A 19,345-nucleotide genomic window follows, 5' to 3' on the forward strand; every position below is an offset into this window, starting at 1 on the left:
CGCTAGAGAGATATGTGGGTGATTTCCTCGTTATTTACCTATAACAGAGCCATTAAGGAAAAGTGCAACTCCAAAGAGGACACCAATGCTGAGAGCAAGAATAAAAGGCCGCCGGCGGCCCCAGCTCAGTGTGCAGCGGTCACTAGCCGAACCTATAAGCGGAGTGAAGATCAAGCCCAGGATAGGGCTAAGGAACCAAGTGAGGCTGTAGTATTGTTCAGGAAGACCTAAAACAGAGACAAAAATGATTTAAAGGTTACGTGGTACACACAAAGCTTTTTACTTTATACACGACATTTTCTTACACTTTTGAAAACTGAGCAGTAGTTTACCTATAGTAAACTCCCTCCCAAATTCATAACTCCATTAGATTTCTTATCAATGATAAAGGAACTGCTAACAAAGGAACACACTGTTCGCATATCTTTCAAATACTCCAGCAATAAGAAGGTAACAATAGATATATGACAGCTATTGAAATAAAAAAAGTGAGAGATCTAACAGTCACATAACTAGTCTAAATTAGCTACAACTGCCTGAGAAATCACACTTTTGTTGAACTTTGCTGTGTGTGCTGAGGTTTTTTTTGGCGATGGTGGGGTAGGGAGGGTGGGCAGATGTCCAGGTCTGGTGGGTAGGAGCCCAACAGCACTGTTGCATCCTCTATTTATTTGTGGACATATAAAAAGAACAAGGCAGCCTTGGAGATGCTTGGAAAGCTATCTGGTTGTAGTATACTGATGTATCCCCTTCTGCACAATCCTTTTAAGATTCAACATGAGTTTGACATTATAATAGTATCGCACATCTAAGATCAACCCCATAAAGAATTATTAAAGATTTAATGGACTGGGAATGTGACAGAATTTGACTATCATATGAAACATTCGATTTACAAGCAAAAATGCTTACTTATGATAAAATGGAGCAACGGGCAATAAAAGAAAAAGCAATTAATAGTTAACCTTTGGAGAGCAGCTAAGGAGAGTTGCTTACCTCTGCAGCAGAGGACAGAACCGTAGATTTATCATGTAGTATTTACCTGGGGAAAAAATCTGTCGCAAAGGATAAAGTTTGGAAACGGAAAGCTGCAAGGGAGGGAGGAAATAAATAAAAAAAGCTCTGCTCTACACCTCTCTAGCATGGAAAACACTGGCCTGCAGATGGCAGAGTGGCTCAGAAGAGGTGCTACACTCGGATCATGTGCGATCCGTCTCCTCGGTTTATCGGCACAAGCCAGGTAACCTTTCTGACATGCTTCTGAGTGAATCATTAAGAACAAAACAGCCTGTTGCTTAGTTCAGCTAATGCCGAGACTGAAAATCTCGGTGTCTTTACCCCTATAAAGGAAAAACATTTATTATTCAAAACCACGTATTGTGTTTGTGAGTAGCAGTCGACCTTTGCTGGTGAGATCAACCTGTGCCTTGTGCTCTTCCTTCAGCCCTCTGAGACATTCCTCGCTGAATGATTTGAATCAACTTTTGCTGACTTAATAAGCTAACAACAGCCACCTTCATGAGTGTGGAGTTATCAGAAGAGACTTGCCTTTTCTGAACTTTGCCAAAACATGTGCTTTTCGGACCATGAGCGTCCTGAATGGGGAAGCATCACGGCTTAGCAGTCTTCCCCTGCTACAGACAGCTGAAGGCCTGTACCTGAGGCCAAAACCCCACATCAGCACCTACCACCCCACCATCGTCTCCTTTTGCCTTAGGTTTTAGGTCTGCAGGAGAGGCCTGTGTTTGCCCAGACATGCTATGACACCTTGTTCACATCACGGCTCAAAGCGCTACCTGCAAGCTCTCGCTTAGCTTTACCGACTGGTTGGTGATGCTTTAGCAACTAGCCAGCGACACAAAAGTTTTGGTGAGACGTACTCAGCAGGGCACGCCGGGATTTTGGGGAATGCTTTAGGATTAGAGATCATGGTCAGGAAGCCATGGGTGTTAGTACAGCTCCTCCAGATCCCGACCTGCGGTTGCACCAGCCAGCTCTCTTACGAGCACTGTTTTACTAACAGGTGCATATCACCAGGGCAGTATAGCAAAGTGCAGGGAAATCCTTCATCTCCCCATGGTTTTAACACCCTCTTTGATCCAACTTCAATACCCTTCCGAAATACATAAGTAGGTTCAGGCACTGTGTGTTTAACCGCCACTTTACCTGCTCCAGCACGCTGATGCTTCTGCAAACGTGGACTGGCACACAGGCAGGGGGTTGTTTCACACAGATTAATTATGGGAAGGAGGAAATATTTAGCACAAGGCATGCAAAACTAAACACTAGGCAAGTTATGATTTATTTAGCGGCGAATGATTGCCACAGTTTAACCAACGTTGGAGATCTTTTTTGTAGCCATCACCATCCGAAATAATTTGCTACCATATGCAAGCAGGCTGTATATTGAGAATGGAAGCTTATTTTATGATTTACAGTGTGACTTATGAATTATATTAACATGTGACTTGGGACATCTAAATTGAGCTGGGACATCTAAAGTGAGCTCGCCCATTGGTAAGCATACTTTAGAGACAGAGGGAAGGTTTTGCAGTAAACCACAATCTCTTCAGATACACACAGGTGATGAACTCCAAAAGCTAGCAAGAGCTCTGTTACTAACATCAGAAGTATCATCTTATATGAATAAATGTCATTAAATAGATAAATACAAGTAAAGATACAAGATGCAATTAAGAGACCCTCTTCTAGCACTGCAATGGCCAACAAGACATCCAACTTGGCGAGAAGGAAGAAACATTCTCGCTTTCACGTAAACTGTTAGCAGTGACAAGGAAACGTGAGTACAGACTCCCGCAGGGACTAGCAATAGGAGGGTGCACCCAGGACACTGGGGGCTGGCTCAGCGCCCCATCCCCATGTCCTCGCTGCCACTACTTTGTGTGTGTGTCCCCAGGCTACGATGGCACTTGTCTGCTGCATGGAAGTCTTAATGCCAGATGGATCTGAAATGATCACTGCTACACAGTATGAAGAAGCATAGTATGAAGCATAACCCGTGTGCAAATATTCTTCCTTCAACCGTAAAAGCTGTGCGTTTCTAAATTGGAAAGATGGGTATTTTTTGTACACTTCATAGCCGTAGTTAACCAACTGTCATAAAAATGTCGTAAGATTCTTAAGAAACGTGGCGATTTTTCCTGCTAGCTTTACTTTGATTTCAGTACTTCCAAGGTCAACTTTGCATGTAATAACTAGAAAACAGATTAAGGCCTGCATTACGTTTGACTGTACAAGCTAGTAGAAGAAAGGGGAAAAGGGGTGTTACTCAACCTCTGTCACATGCCCCAAATTAGGGAGTCTTACCCTTCCACATGAGCATCAGAAGGGAGAGACTAAAAAGCTTGAGAAGGCTTTATTATCACTGATTGATCTTCCTAACATCTACATGTTACAAATAAAAGCCTAAATCTAAGTATTTACGTTAAAATAGCTTGCTTAGTATAGGACACAAATCTCAACGGAGCTAGGGGTGTACAGCTGCTTCTAGGGAAGGGAAAAAGAACAATAAAAATACAAAGTACATAATGTTTGGAGATCCTTCTTTAGACAAACCATTTCAATGGTTTTATTGAATTACACTCTAGCAGCCAAAATACGTATATTTAGATAAAGAGGCTATGATAAAAATCTGCACAAGAATTAATAGCTGCACGCACAAGAAAAATGGAAGAATTTCTAAAAAGCTTACAGTGCACCTTTAAGTAAACAGGAAAGAGATAAAGTTCAAGTCAAAACAGGAGCAATTCTCATATTCTCAAACTTGTATAATGGCAGGAACCATCAACATGAGCATAACATCGTGCGATAGGACCACTTCTGTAACCCAAGTGGCAGGGCTCTTACAAACCACACACCACGTGTAAGCTAACAGTTTATAAAACTGTCATGTGCTTTTGCATATAGTTACGCAGAATTTAAAAGTTATTTATTAAATGAAGTGCATGAGTTTTCTTTATCGTAAGTATGTAAAAAGTGATATAGTCACATTAGAGTTTAGTTGGTTACTCAAGTGGAAAATTAATGAGTTGGGTTAGGGAAAAAGATTACAGATGGGAAGCTGGTGCACATGAAAGCAAAAAAAAAAAAAAAAAAAAAAAAAGGAAGGGGCAAAAAAAGGACAGGGAAAATTAACTTTTAGACAAGAGTGACAGGAGAACTTCCTCCTATACCTGTTTGACAGATGGCAGACCGGCCATCTGACCACTGGACGGGCAGGCAGAGCATTTCAGTGATGGGCAAGTAGGTTAGTTACTCAAAGCTCACATTTGCATTTGTTTTCTATTTGTGAAAGCTGAGATTTGTTATTGATAGGCTTTAGTCTACCCAGCGAAGCAAACCTCTGCTCCACATTGAGGTAAAACTTCTGGTGTCAAGAGGAGCTTACTTATTCTAAATAGACTTCATTGTCATCTCCGACATCTGCACTCTGCGGTGTTGCTGGAAAGCCAGACTTTTGCAGAGCTCACAGCCATATCCTACCGCGGGTCTTCCAGGAAAGAGCTTTTCGAGGTGCTGAGCACCTCCTCTACCGTCCCGTGAAACTTCAAAACCTACTTTGTAGATGTTCTTCATAAAACTCACGCTTCATAGAGGCAGAGTCTACAGGAACTTCATCCTATCATCATGGGGCTGCTTTAATATTTTAGGACAGTGCTGGATGTTTTGATGTGAGTTAGAAAGTTACAGACAGACAAGAAGAAATCCAACCCCAAAACATTTTTTCCCCAAAAGAGACTTGGTTTTAGTATCTCAGGTGTCTGCATAAATGACACGCATATTTAGGTTGGCAGGCATGGTCTGGCAGTAGAAGCAACATAAATAAGGAAACTGAAATTTAAAATACTTTTATATAAACATATAAATTTATGTGTATTTTTTTATATCTATATATCTTTCAAAAGTTTGCTGCCTCACAATGAGGATGAACTCAATCAATGCAACTTCATAGAAATCATGACCATGAAGGGTGCTCGGCAATCAAAGAAGGTAATTACATACCCTAATGGTTCTTCTCTCTGTACATGTTACTATACCCGCACAACTCAACCATTTCATTCAATAGTTAAAAAATGGGAAGACAGTGAAGAAGGCACACCAGACACAAGACAAGATTAAGACACGAAGAAATGAAGAGATAAAGGGACTATTCTGACACCAAGAAGTTCCTTCAGATACCACCATCTAGCGGTAAGGACACAGATACAGCACGCATTTTAAATAAATTTGGCTGAGGCGATGCACGGGGCCAGCAGCCTTGCAGAATTCAGCCTCGGACATGCAAAACAGATGCAGCGATGCCGCGGTTTTGACTCGATGTCAGGGAAGTCCCACGCAGCAAGCTTGTCACCCATATACGCCAACCTCGCCACAAGCTCTGACAGCCAAATATAAAATGTCTTAACCACTGCGAGTTGCTCTGCGCATCTGGAACAGGCTGTAACTGAGCTGGGACTGATTTTGTATGGCCAAGAAAGCTATTGGATAGCAAATGTTTTTACCAGAGGCTGCTGGGACATGCATGGAGACCTGAAAGGCCAAAGCAGCTGCATCCCATTACCAGTTTAATGCCAGTCCTGTATTTTGTCTGTAATTTTCCAGGCCTTTCCAGGTAGCGACTCTAGCAAAACAGGCTGCGGGAACGCTAACTGCCATGCATCAGCCTCGGCAACGCTCGGAAAAGCAACGTGGTGACCTCTTGGCGGGGGGAATAATAAATGAAAGGTTATTATTTAGCGTTTTACTGACAGCTAATCTGAGGAAACACCGAGCAGGGGAAAAAAACATATTGGGTAAACAAGGTCCAGGTTTGTGCCGTGAACTGAATACGGAGCAGGTCACGAGTCAAGCTCAGACATCTCATAGGAATCAGTGAGAAAAAGAGCAAAACACACAACCAGGGCTTGTGCGAGCAGCGCCGGCTGCCACTGAGACCCTTGTAACGTGGCATTTCCCAGCCCGCTACAAACAAACAGGACACTGGCTTCTAGTAAATAAGGGTTTGTTTTTTCCCAGACAAAAAAAGGGCCCAACAATAGTGGGACCCGCAGGGCTCGCGGTTCACAGGAAATGCTCACTGTGTCACCATCAGTCTCAGGGCTGCGGGAGGTCACGAGTTACATGGAAGAAAGATTAGGTCGCATGCAGCAGTTTCTATTCAAAACCTCTTTTTTTGATAAGTTCTATTGGGGGAAAAATAGGTCTTTATACGCTTAACAATGAGATCTGATATGGGAATAGGATGCTAAGCTCCTGTTTTCATTTGTCAGAAATCATCACCTAGAGGCTTGTTTATACCCTTAAAGTAAACACCATACAAATTCCTGCGCTACCAGAAAGAAGCTGTCATGCTTTGCAAATACTTTGTGTTCTGCGTTTTGGTCCTGCAGAAAATACTCGATGTTGCTAAAAATATTTCGCATTGATCCGTTTAAAATGTATTGGTTACGCAAGCGGCTTTGTTTTTAAAGAGCGCAGCAAGCAAAAGCGGTGCTTGTCAAGAACCTGTCCAAAAGTTAAACCCCCCGTATCTGCTCGTCATCTTGTGAGGACATTGCAGGAACCACTGTAAACTCAGTGATTTGGTTTTTGGAGGCTGTGAGGAATCGGGATTTCCCAAGAAACCGGGAACAGAGGCTGCATGCTTATTTTGACAACTGTTCCAATACGAAACTTTGCAAATCCCCCCCCGGCTTCCTGCTGTCTCCCGTCAGATTTTTTAACATCCCGGTGGATCAGAGCGAAGGCGTAGAGCTCCGAAGGGCCTCCAAACTGCCGAAAACCTCCTTGACTGGTGGCCTGAGCACTATATTGCAATGCAGGACGTACTGAGTACGGTTGAGTATATTTTACCCATGAGAAACCACCTGGTAACCCGTGGACTGAAAGAGGAACTGCGACCAGCAAGGAAGGGATACGAAAAAACTTAGCACACTTTGAAGAGCTCCCAAATGTGAGCGCAAGCTTTTAAGAAGGAAACACTGAAGTACCACAAGGGTCATTTTAGTTGCAAGTGTGCAGGTGGAAGAATACAGAATAAAAAGAAGAATACAGAATAATACACAATTAGTACCATAAGGTTTTTGATTACTGTTAACTTTCTACAGGAAAATGAGAGTTAAAAAGTTGTCAGGCATCTTGTATTTGCTCGGTGTCTTAGAAGGACCTACTGCAATAAGTAGAACGGGAAATCAGAGCAGTATCAAAACTGTTACTTAACTCTTCTCCCCAGTAAAAATTACATCCTCAGATTCTTCTGTCTGCCAAATATGAGCACTTTTGCTTAGTCTGCAACATCTGTAAGAAGCTGTCAGGACACTACATACGTTTATAAGCAGAAGTAAGTTCATTATGCATTCTCACCACACTTTTTTGAGCATAAACTATCAGCAGATGGCAAAAAGTCCATCTTCTCCTTCCCTCTGCTTTTCAGCTCCTTGTCAGCAGGGATCTCTCCGTACAGCGGCTGGGTTGCTGGGCTTTGAGCCTCGCTCAGCTGGGCTTTTACTACTCCTAGTGATACGAAGTGAGGATGGGGCTGCTTCCTCCATAGGCATCTGCTACAGGCACCAGTGACATCCAAGGCCTTTACTGCAGTTTCATGCCTTTAAAATGCACCGGCATTTCTGCTTTAGTCATACTAAGTCATAAGAAGAACAAGGTTATAGACAAAAGCTGGATCTAGATTTGAAATAAATGAAGAAGTTCGTGATGCAATGCTTTAGAGACGCTGGAAAACCTGTGCATGTTTCATTTCCTTAAAAGTCGGAGGCCAGCAAGTCACACTTTTACAGCAGAAAATTTCCAGGAATTTGGAAACTATTAAAACAGGTTCTGCTTGATACCATCGGTTGCATGCCATGCCAGTCAGAGTGAGAACCACCCATTTTGAAAGAAAAACTTGACTAGTAATAGAGTAATGCTCTTGCTCTCCTGCTCCAACAGCTTCAGTACAGAAATGTTAGCATGGTATTTCCCATACAGAGGTCCCGGAGATGTTTTTAAGCTGTAGAAGAGTAATATCGCCTTCTGGCAAAGCTATTTTGCCTTTCAACACAGAAATAGCTTTTGAAATTAGCCATACAATAGCATGCTGGCAGCAACCATGTTGGGTTAAATAACATTTCTGAAAAATGGCATTGAAGAAATGAGTAATGGGTCTCAAAGGATTTCATTGTCATCACCCAGTTTTCCCATTTTCCATCTCAGTTCAATTATTGCTTCTCAGCCTCCTACTACCATCCTCCTAATATTTGGCAAGGGGTGGGAGTCATCAGTGCTTCATTAAGTTCTGCCGCTATATTGCCATTCTGCCAAGGGTTGTAGAAAGGTTTATGTAGCTTCCTTGACAATTTCTTGTTTATAACAAAGTTTTACGGTGCTGTGTCAGGAAAGAGAAGCACATAGGGAAAAAGGGAGCCAAGTTATATGTGAAAAAAGAAGAGGGGAAGCAACAGAACGAGAACTGAATACTGAAAGGCAGCAGCACGATTACAAATGAAAAGCTGTCCAATAAAGCTTTTAAAGCTTCATTTATCTATTTTTAAGTTTCTTGCCCTCCTACTAGCTTACTTCTACAGGAGTAACTATATAATTCAGGTAGAAGATTATTTCTCACTTCTTACCTCTGTAACAATCCAGCTTTCTATCTCCTTATACAATAAATCGACAGATAGCTAACATACATACGTGGCAGTATTAACTACTCCTACTGCTGCTGAAAAGGAGGAATCAAAGGCAACATGTATGATGTGCTCTGGTCAGAGAAAGACCAAAGGATCAGTTGCTATTCTAGATTTTATCACCACAGTGAAAACGCTTAGCAGTTCCTAAAGGTTGCCCAGAACGATATCCTTACCAAAAACATGGCATTTCTTTTTCCAAGGAACATCTGGTCCAGTGAAAAGTGTCATGTTTAGTTAAACCAGAAACTGAACCTTTTATACTCATATACTGATGGTCACAGAAAAGCAGCACTGCTGAGAGCTCCCCTCCACCGCTGCACCTGATTCCCTGCAGCTGTCTGGATTACACATGCCATCCTTTTGGATGCTTGCTGTAACTTTTCTTCTTCTCTCACTTATTAACCAATATTTAGAAATATATTGCTTTGACACCAGTAATTAATCTGCCTGTTAAGCAAGCTGCAGATACTGAAGGGTTCAAAGGCCCCATGCAGCAGCTCCAGCACACGAGTAACGCGTGTCCAAGTGTATGCAAACACATATACAAATGCTGCTGTCAATAAATCGCTTTGCCACACTAATCTCTGCCTCTCCCGTACGGGATGTAATTAAAATGCACAGGCTGTACATGATGCCCCACTTAGCTGCCGCCCGCGTTACGTAACGCTGCAGCACTTCGGTGCTCCGTCTCGCTGCAAGATTGGGCACCAGCTACAATGACATGCGTCGCCCGAAGATATGCGGCATCCCAGTTTGTCCGAAGCTCAATAGCGTTTTCATCACCCCTTCAGGAATACTGGCAAATTTCTAAATAAAAGTGTTTCGTCTCAGAAGGCGCTTTAAAGCCCCCAAACTCACGATATTCCTACTCAGGCAATATAAAACCTTGCAGTGCAACTCGCAAGCCTCTTCTGTTAATCAACAGTGGAATTTTTGTTGCAGCGCTTAACGTGTTAATACCCTGGAATATGACCATCTACTCCGAGAGCTGAACCAAAACCTAGTGTTAACATTTTTTTCCTCCAAGTAGAGCCAAACCCGAACCGTTACTCCAAAATCCTTGCTCAACCCAAGCTGAACCGATGCTCTCCCAACCCCTAAAAAAACCCAGTTAATGACGAAGGGTAACTTTTCAGCTCACGTGATGGGGACCAACTCGGTGCAGAGGCTGTTCAGAGCTGGCAGGGGGCTGCCCAGCAGCTTCCCAAGGCTCAGCACGAGCCCTTGCTCTCATGCTATGGCCCCCAGCAGCTCTGCAGGCCAGGACCAGTGCAAGGGCCTTTTTTTTGTGCCTAAGGTAAGCTTTGAATATGCCCACGCACTGCTCTAACCAGACCTCGAGGGGAGGGAGAAGCATGGCGAACGCAACCGATAAACAAGGCGAAGAGCGTGGCCAGGATAGGACATCTCAAATTTTATGAGCCTCTCACTGCGCAAGGTGAAGATTTTTTAAATGCTGCTCTAGCAAAGCAAATGCTGGACTGGAAGGGACTGCCTCGATATTAAATTCCCATTCACTGCAGCAGGAGTTTGCTCCTGCCGTTCTTTCTACCCTACAAATTCCCAAATCCTAGGAAACCATAAAGGATCCGGGCCACCCTGCCAAACGAGTGACTGGCGTATACTTAGCTCAGCATGGCATTTGGTCAGTGTATCCAGAGCTTGAAAAAGGAAGGCGAACAGACTCGAGGGTAGCCAGAAGAAAGTATTTTTGTCCAGTGGGCAGCCGGGCAGAGTGCAGTCAGCACGACATCCACTCCGTGGAATTGCAAGCAGCAAAGAGAACAGCTGATTTCCAGCCTCGAGCTGCGGGTATTAGACATGAAGTGTAGAGTAAAGTAAAACACAAGGAGCTTCTCTTTGTACGAACGATACAGCACATGTACATTGATGAAAATCAGCCTCCCCCCCCAATTTTGAGGCTTGCCTATGCACTTGGAAGCCATGAAAAAACAGTGGAGGTCTTTTTGGCCCACATCTCCCTGCAGATACAACCTGAGAGCCCTCACTGCCCCGTGGGATTACTGAGCAGACAGTTGATCTCTGCATTTCAGCAGGGATCACATTTGCATAGTCCTTTTAAGGGTCACTAAGAGGTGCACGTGGCTCCTTCTAAAATTACCCTAGCTGACCTAAAGCAAAACAAATATAATAGCTAATGAACATTACTATTCCAACTATTCCAAAAGCCATTTTTCCAGCTAGAAACACCCAAACTTTTTAGAGGGATAAACAGCTGAGAAGATCTTACCTATGCTTCTTAGGCCAGGCATGTCCTGCAGTCTCAAAGTGCTTTTTATTTCCCTTTTCATAAGCAAAGCCTACGAAAAAGCCGTCATTCCCACAACAGGCTTACAAAAAGTGCATTGTTAATTGTTATTACACTGCAAAAACCAACCTGCTGCCCTTTCTGAAGTCTCCAGCCTTCTTTATGATAGGAGTAAACGTGCCGGCAGTGGTCGATCATTTTTGTCACAACCATGCTATCAGTATGCCGTGCCAGCTAAAACTCAAAGAGCAAAACCACTACGCTCACTTTTAAGTTATGTGCTATTTTAAAAATGTTGCTGAACTGGAGCCCTGATTCTTCTAACTCATTATTCATTGTATATTTGAAAAAAGGGGAATTTTGAAAATAACCCATACTAAGCTCCTAAAGGGAAACTACATTCCTCTATGCAGTTGCCTTTATTGAGGTTAATTCCTCATATAGCTACATCAAGTGAAACATAAATCCTATTAGTGCTTTTCCTATTTGTTTCAACAAATGAACTGCAGGTTTTCGTTTGGATGCATGGTTTTCTACTTAGTCAGATCATTGCTCCAGGAAAACACTGCAGCTCACCAGTTGTTTTAATAAGCTCTATGCACACTAATGCTGGTAAGAGGACTATCATACCGGCTGCTTTAATTCAACTGCCTTTTTTTTTTTCTCTTCTTTTTTGCTCTCCTCTCTACAGCTAGTCACCATGGACCACCAGCTGCCTGCCTTTTGGGTAAAGCCTTATAGGAACCCATCCTTTCAGAAAAAAGTACAGTGGGTTGATTAAAAAGATGGCATTAGCATTTACATAAGCCACCCCAACCGCTTCCAAAATGCCTTCTTCTATAAACTTGTGTGTTTTGGCTTGAACACTAACCTCACTGGAAGACATGCTCCAGATGTACCGGAGACACTGAAAAGCATAGCTAGTTTCATAGCAAAGTGCACAAAACCCTAGCTATAAAAAAAAATTGTCATCTCAGTATTTCGAGCTTGGACACTCACATTTCAGTTGCACGCACAACAAATTTCAGTAATTACAACAGAACGTAACCCCCAAATCTAAGCCAGGATGCCAAAATAACCTGCCACCACTTGCTCAGAGGAGTGGCCTCCCCACCCTTCTTTGAACTTCTTAAAAATAATACAGCTCACAACTCTCCATGACGGATAATGAGATCCATGGAAGCATTTTCACCAAATAACAAGGACTGATAGTTTGGTATAAAAGGTAATGACACTAGATGAAAAAAGCTTCATACTGCAGACTTTCTTTTCATATGCAATCTTTACTTACATGTTATGTTTCAGTCAGTGAGGCCATGCATGTGAGGATAAACTTACCATTGAAAACTACTCCTCTAAGGTTAAAAGGTGGAGTACAACAGTAAATAAGACAGGAAACATTTTCTTTCTAAAAGTGGAAGTTAACACAATTAGTTTCCTTATCAGGGATAAAGTAGAACTCTTGTTCCAAACAACCAGGAAAGTTTTTTATCATATTGTAAAATATGGTTTTGCTTTACATCACTTGTAACCTTCTTGTTATCATTTGAACTTGTAAAGGAACTGAACAAGTTACGTAGATGTTACAGGTGCACTCAACAACATAGCGTTATTCAGTCTTCCAACACAAGAAGCAATTTTTGAGATTGAATTTGAGAATCCTTTAATGCCTGACAGGAAGAAAGTTGCCTCCCCTGAAGGTTACAACCTAAAAACATTTGAAAATTATCTTAAATATCGTTGCTGGGTCAACGTGGTAGGAATCTACATTGCAGGAAAATAACCTTCCTCTGCAGTTATCTCCGTAACCTCTCGCATGCTGCCTGCTGTCCAAACCTATGGGATCCCTGGCACAAGATTTACGATCCCCGACTTCCAACTACGTCAGAAAAGGAGGGAGCAGTAGTAGGAAGTACTTTGTAATTAAACTACAGAGAAAGAGCCACCATCAGCTTTTTAACTGATTGCATCTTCCCCTTTTCTCCTTACTGTCCCCAAATGTCCTTAAGCTCCCACATGCCTCTTCTTCAGCTCCTCTGCAGTTATGCAGTGGGTGGAAATAGCCAAATCGCTAGGAAAGGGATGTCCATGTTGCTGTTTGGCGTAAGGTGTTGGTGGTGATGACCTCTGAGATGCCAGCCAGGTCAGGTTTGTAAACCAGGACGGTCCCAGCTGAATGGGGACTGTCAACATGTTTCTTGCACGCTGCTATTCATTGAACAAAAAGGAAAAAAGAGATTCAATGCAAATCCAACAGCAGGCAATAGCTGCGAAGCTCAGATTTCATTTCCAACAAAACTATCCTTTGCTCTCCTTTAAAAAAAAAAAAATCAGTATAAAGCAAGCAGCATTTGATTTTATGTTGCAAAGGCATTAGCAGTAGGATTATATCCCTTTAGTAAAAAATAACCCCTTGGAACTAGCAGTTTTTCTAAAAAGGCAGATTTAGCACAGAACTGCTACAGAGGTAATAACCTGACACTGGAGTTTAGCAAACAGAAACCTATGTTTGTAAAGTTCTGCATAACAAGGGGGGAAAGAAAGAGTACAGCAGAGCGCGTCTGGTCTTCATTTTTGCTGTAGTTTGGAGCAAAACACCAGCTCGGACGTTTCTGCGGCTGCAGCGGCATCCCGTCGTTACATAAATTGCCTGGGCTGCATCAGAGTATGATAAACAATCATTTTTAAGTCACCTGATGTACTGTATGCGAGACAGCAGGTATGCGTGTTATGATTTTTCCTTGCCAGAAAATGTCTGGCTTGGAGAGACGCTATGCCTGACTTTCCAAATCAGGAAGAAAAACACCACGAATGCTGCAACAGTATCTACTACAACCAACCCCATCCCTGGTAAACAACCATTTGTCCCGGTGCCACAGGCATTTTGTTGGGTTTAGATCCTTCTAGTTTTCTTCTGGAGCGGCAAGTTTTAATGCTAATTTTACAACCGGTAATTTAATATTAGTTTTCCTGACACCTCTATGAACTCTGAAGTGCGTGCACTGGATCGTCAGCCTCTAAAGAAAAATATTAAGTTCTAGGAGAAGCATCCAGATGTAACATTTACAGGAGACACTAAACAGCTCCAGAGCAAGAACTCACTCACCCTCAGCAGGACGCTTCTGGAGTCTGTGCGTTATCCTCGGGGGCCTTAATGCTGATAGACCGAATTATTGAAAGACCATTGTTTGCAGACTAGGACAACTAATAAAAGGAGGAAATTCTTGTTTTTAAGCACTCTACACATGAGAACACAGCAAAAATGATCCAGTTCAGTATATCACTGGGGCCAGAGGGAACAGGAATCGGGAGCCAAAGCAGGACAGAAAATCAAGTTTAAGGGGATCCCAGCAGCAATACAAAACATAGCAGCGTATTAAAAAGACTGCATTGCTTCACAGTTGGACACTCGCCAAAGCCAAAAGCAACCCTGAGGACAGAGCTAGACCACCATAGGGACTGATCCTTTCTGCTCGCCCGTCTGCAGTGCTTTTGCCAGTACTTTGTGGCCCCAGTTCTGGCTCCCAAGTAAATCTCTGCAGAAACCTTGCTGCAGGAAAACACCTTTTGCTTAGCAATCTGGGGGCAGAGCATGATACGTGGCTGTGATTTCGGCATTTCAATGCCAACTTCGAGGCTCTACATCCAGCGTTTAATTTTCCAGCCTGCATTTTTTAAGCCTCCCTCGGGCTGCCATGCAAAATGCACGCAGAGGACGCACGCAGAAATCGGTCGCGGTGCCTGTGTCTAACCGCAACGCCGGCTCTGTCCTCACGCTGCATGCTCCTCCTGGCTGGCTGCCCAGGACCTGTAAGGCGGCCCCTAACTTGGTCGTAGCACAGTATAGGACAGCGGTCACCAAGATAACAGAAATTCAGACTCGAGTCCTTCTGCTGATGCAATCCCAAGCAGATATTTGCACCCAGACCTTCACTTCTCAGCACGCCCTACCTGTTTGGATAAGGGGCATTTCAAGGGTGAAACAACTTCATAAAGCACCTACTTTACAAAGGGATCCCATACTCAGGACAGGTGAGACAGATGCCGCAGTGACACTACGGTCATTTAAAGACCTGCTCTCCTGAATTTTTATGCAATCTTATACCAAGTGGAACAATTTCCAAAGACAGCAAGTGGAAGGGGGAAACCTTGTTGGCTAAACATTTCTCTCAGCAGCTGGAATGTGGCTTACAAAGTTTTCTCCAAAACAGGGGTGGCAACAAACTGAGGACTTGAATCCCTTCGCAGTTTCAAAATACAAGAGGAATCACCGATCTGCTCCAGCAGCCCTTGCCAAATAGTTTACTGCTCTCACCAGCCACGACTTGCTCATCACTGCCCCCCTGCCAAAGACCCCTCCCTCCCTCCTCCCACCATCTCCCTTTCACTAGCTGCTCACCTTGCCCTATTTGCAGAGTTCAGGTTTTCAGGCTGTTCTGACTGTGGACAAGTTACGCTTGCTTCCTTGATGAAGCCACTTTAAATCCTATTTGTTTCTGTAGGAAAGCAGGTCTCATTCAGTTTAAATGCTTTGAATCTACCATGCTGCCAAGAGGACACCACGAGGCTTTCACTGAAGTTCACCAGAGAAGACAGCGTAAGGCTGGTTGTCTGTTCAGGGGAAAATCTGCATCTGTGCTGCTTTGTGACCACTGCTACTCAAGACTTCATCCAGAGGAACATGTTTACGGAGTGACACGAGTTACTGGGGGTTTATCCAAGCCAACACAAATAAAATGTGACCTGATTTATCCCTGTTTAGTTAAATGGACTTGTATTAAATTTTTACCAAACTGAATCAGCAGCTCCAAACTTTTCCAATAATTTCTTGCGAAATAGCCCGTGGGAGATGCATCTGAAACCTTCTCAGCTGTGGCTTGGTTAGAGGAGCATGATTCAAACAGAGTCCCAGAGGGAGCATCACAACAAAACTGCTGTTACAACAAGCACACGGGAGCCTCAGAGGAGAGCAAGGCTCATGGGGCTGCAGCCTCGACAATCCTCTTGGAGCGAGCTTTAATAAAGCATGACGTGATTTGGCAACGGCCTGTTGACATTCTTTGCATTTCAAAAAGTGGCCCTAATTTTATTTCCTTCACAAGTAAGGCTCCAGTTCATTAAGCAGCTCTGCACCGTTCTCTTTTCATAATCTGTTTCACAATTAATTCCACGTTCAATGGAAAACCGTTGATTTGAGTCTTGAAGTAGCCCAGCGATGCTGCTGCAGCTTCAAAAGCGAGGTGCCTCGCTCTCAGCTCTGTATTCGCAAGCCTCCATCACCAGAACCCCATCAAAACAGCTGAAAGGTTTCTTTTTACAGCAAAGAAAAGGTAATTGCCTGCTGGAAAATTCCCCGGGTGGCAATTACTTCAGAATAAGGAACATGAAAACACTATTGTGTTTCATCTGTTTTCACTAAAGGCATAGTTACCCCTAAGTCACAGGTGAAGATCAAACGCAACTTCTGAACAGCATATTGAAGCTCAAACTATCTCTGAGAAAGCCTTTTTTAAGTTTACTGTACATGTATTAGCAGGGTCACCTAATGCACTTGCTCTCCTAGACTATGTTTAGACAGAAGTAGAGAAAGATGAGGGCTTTGGCAAGTTTGGCTAAGAGTATATGTGGGTGGAAAGCATATTAAGAGGAAGGGTTTAGACTAGAAAAGAGGTTGTGTAAACGTGTGTGTTTAAAGCCACTCAATTTTAGCACATTCTCAGGAGGCCTGAACCTGCCCCACTTCCCGTTTTTCCCATCCTCGCTCCGCTATCCACAGGAATAGGAGCTGTTTCAACTCTACTAATAAGGCAAAGCGAAAATACAGGAATCCTCCACTTCATAAATGCTGTAAATAACCCTTTCTACTCTAGAGCTCCCTCTAAAAACAGAGGAAAACCTAGGGCTGTATTCCAGCTTTCTCAGTAGAAATGAAGACCTCTGGGCCTATCTTGCCTACACCAACTGGGTGGGTTGGCAGTCAGTATGGGTGGGAAGCAGGAGGTGCAAGGCAACACCATGATCCAGTGCAAGAGAGAGGTATAAAGGATATCAACAATAAACTGATAGAGCCATAGGCTGTGAAAGAAATTTTAAAAGCTATTGGCTGATATTCAAGAAAAAAAAAACAACCATTTTCTGCTTATACTTTAATATAGCCCCATAAGCAGCCTGCTGCTACTAGTATTATTAACTGGTCCTTATTTCTGCTATTTTAATAGATCTGCTTGGGGCAGGGGAGAACAAGATATTCGAAAAAGGAAGGGAACAGAGATGTCAAAGTTTTACAGATTCTGCAAACATACTCTGAAGTCATTCTAAAAAGTTTAACCTCTCTTAAATCTTGGCTGCTCAAGATAAAAGGAGGCAGTATGCTGGACAAGAAAGATTTACTGGTAGAAGGAAGTATCTACATAAGAGAAGTCCATTCTCTTCTTAGGAGGTGATAAATTATTTTTGGAGGCCTAAAGCTCTGCTCCCAGATCGTGGATAGAAATGTCAGCCTCTGCAGAGACATGGATTTGAAGAGCCAAGAGCAACAAAATTAAAACTTGCTTTTAAATCTCCGCTCTCCTTTAAGAGCTGACATGTGTGACCATTTGCTTTGTCTTGCACATTGTGTTTTTTCTATTTGTCCACAGCTCTCAGATCCGTTAGTGTTTCTCGTATGTGATATATGGTTACTCACACTAACCCCAAATCGCAAACTCTCAAAAGGAAGCTTTTTGAGGATTCAAAGGAGCATTCTCACATGGAAGCTTTACTACAAACATGCCTTATGCTAAAAATCATTGAGCCAGTTCTGTGTTAACGTTCCCACAGTACATAATTACAAGATCAAGGACTTTGGGTAAAGATTTGGAAGGAGAAAAACCAGTATTAAGAGCAAGTTTGACTTATTTTAGAAGCAGCTTCTTAGGCAGACCTGATTCAGCCAAGAAAAGGAATAAAATGTTACCTACTGCTAAGTAATAGGCAACATGTTTCATGCTATGGGAGAAGCCCCTGAATTCCTTTATTCAACTTCCCTGTCCTTGCAAGGCTATTAATCCAAAATTGCACAGTCTGCAAGCTCTTAAAGCTGGCTTGAATCCTCATCTCACCCCAGCTGAAAATCTGGCATATGCCTCTGAAGCCCATATTCAATGTTATTTAAGGAAAAAACAGAACTTTGTTATAAAAACAGCACTATACGTGACAGTTATTGCACAACTGCCAGACCGCGTGGCATTTGCCTCAGTATGAAAATAAAGTATGTGCATGTAACTGCCTCCAGGATGCAAAATCCTGGAGAATGGCATAGCTCCGTCCCTTAAAAGATGCCTCAGGTGAATCGTCAATCAAACCTTCCACTAAACATCACATCTGTTCAAAAATCATGCTGCTGTTGATTTTAGGTCAAAAGTTCCTTTATGTAAGAGAAAAAGCGATTTATGATACAGATGCCTTATGGATTTCCCTTTTGGTAAAAAATAAAAAGTTCCCTAACATTAGTCTTACACAACCCCTTAGTGGGCATAAAATTAGTCAATAACTGAAAAATGAGGGGTGTGAAAGTTTTCTAGGGCAATTAATATCTGCCTCAAAGGCACAATATTTGCAGTTTTAGACATTCCACCACTTGAGATCTGAATACAAACTTTACGTGATAGTAGAGACAATAACTTCAAAGCTAACAGTGCTGAAAAGTGCATTCAATTAAACTTTTACTCTTCCAGGTTTTCTTGATCCACTGTAAATTCAATTCTTGTCCTTAGGCCAGCTGTGTTACAGGCCCCTCTTAGGACAGGTCAAGCTCTCAAGCCATTAATTCTTCCAAGGTGGGATTTAGGTCCTGCCATTCACCACCCCAGGATCAAAGACAGCTATGCCTGGAAGCCCACATGGAGCTGGCATGTACAAGAATTTAACTCTGAGAATCAAAGACAGCTATATATACATATTTCTTCGCCATAAATGTAACCTCTGATAGAGATGCAAAATAAACTTGATCACTTGAGCTGACCTGAAATAAAAAGCCAACGCTGCCTTCATTTTGAAGGGATTGCTCCATCTGCAAGGGTCTTTCCAGCCAGTCAACCTTTTTCTATTTGAATTATAGGCAGTCTCTAAAAGCTCATCCAATCCCTTCATTTCCCTCCCTCCCGACCAGGTCTTTAAGGCTAAATTTCCTTTGATCTCAGGCTTAGCCTTAGGAAGACTATGCCCCTCCACGCTGAATTGAGCCAGCAATTGATACTTTAATTCCTTTGAAGAAGCATACCTAAAAGCTAACTTATCTTTAACATTTCATGCTTGGTTTCTAACGACACGTCCATAATCTCTTTTACACCTACGTTCATTCTTCTCAGACAGGTATCAACACTTTGGTTCA

At 42.7% G+C, this 19,345-nt stretch overlaps 1 protein-coding gene across 3 annotated transcripts in view; it reads right to left on the reverse strand.

Moving 5' to 3' along the window:
• Positions 1–19,345, reverse strand: part of SLC45A4 (solute carrier family 45 member 4) — a 90,191-nt gene that overhangs the window by 14,718 nt on the left and 56,128 nt on the right. For 2 of the 3 annotated variants that reach the window (XM_064507922.1, XM_026113636.2), the window contains exon 3: positions 39–227. The exons of the other annotated variant lie outside the window; for it this stretch is intronic. In XM_064507922.1, coding sequence (XP_064363992.1) covers positions 39–227 — 189 coding nt within the window. The remainder of the gene's footprint in view (positions 1–38; positions 228–19,345) is intronic. 3 annotated transcript variants of the gene reach the window in all.

This window comes from Dromaius novaehollandiae, chromosome 2, assembly GCF_036370855.1.
Source record: "Dromaius novaehollandiae isolate bDroNov1 chromosome 2, bDroNov1.hap1, whole genome shotgun sequence".
Taxonomy (NCBI): Eukaryota; Metazoa; Chordata; class Aves; order Casuariiformes; family Dromaiidae; genus Dromaius; species Dromaius novaehollandiae.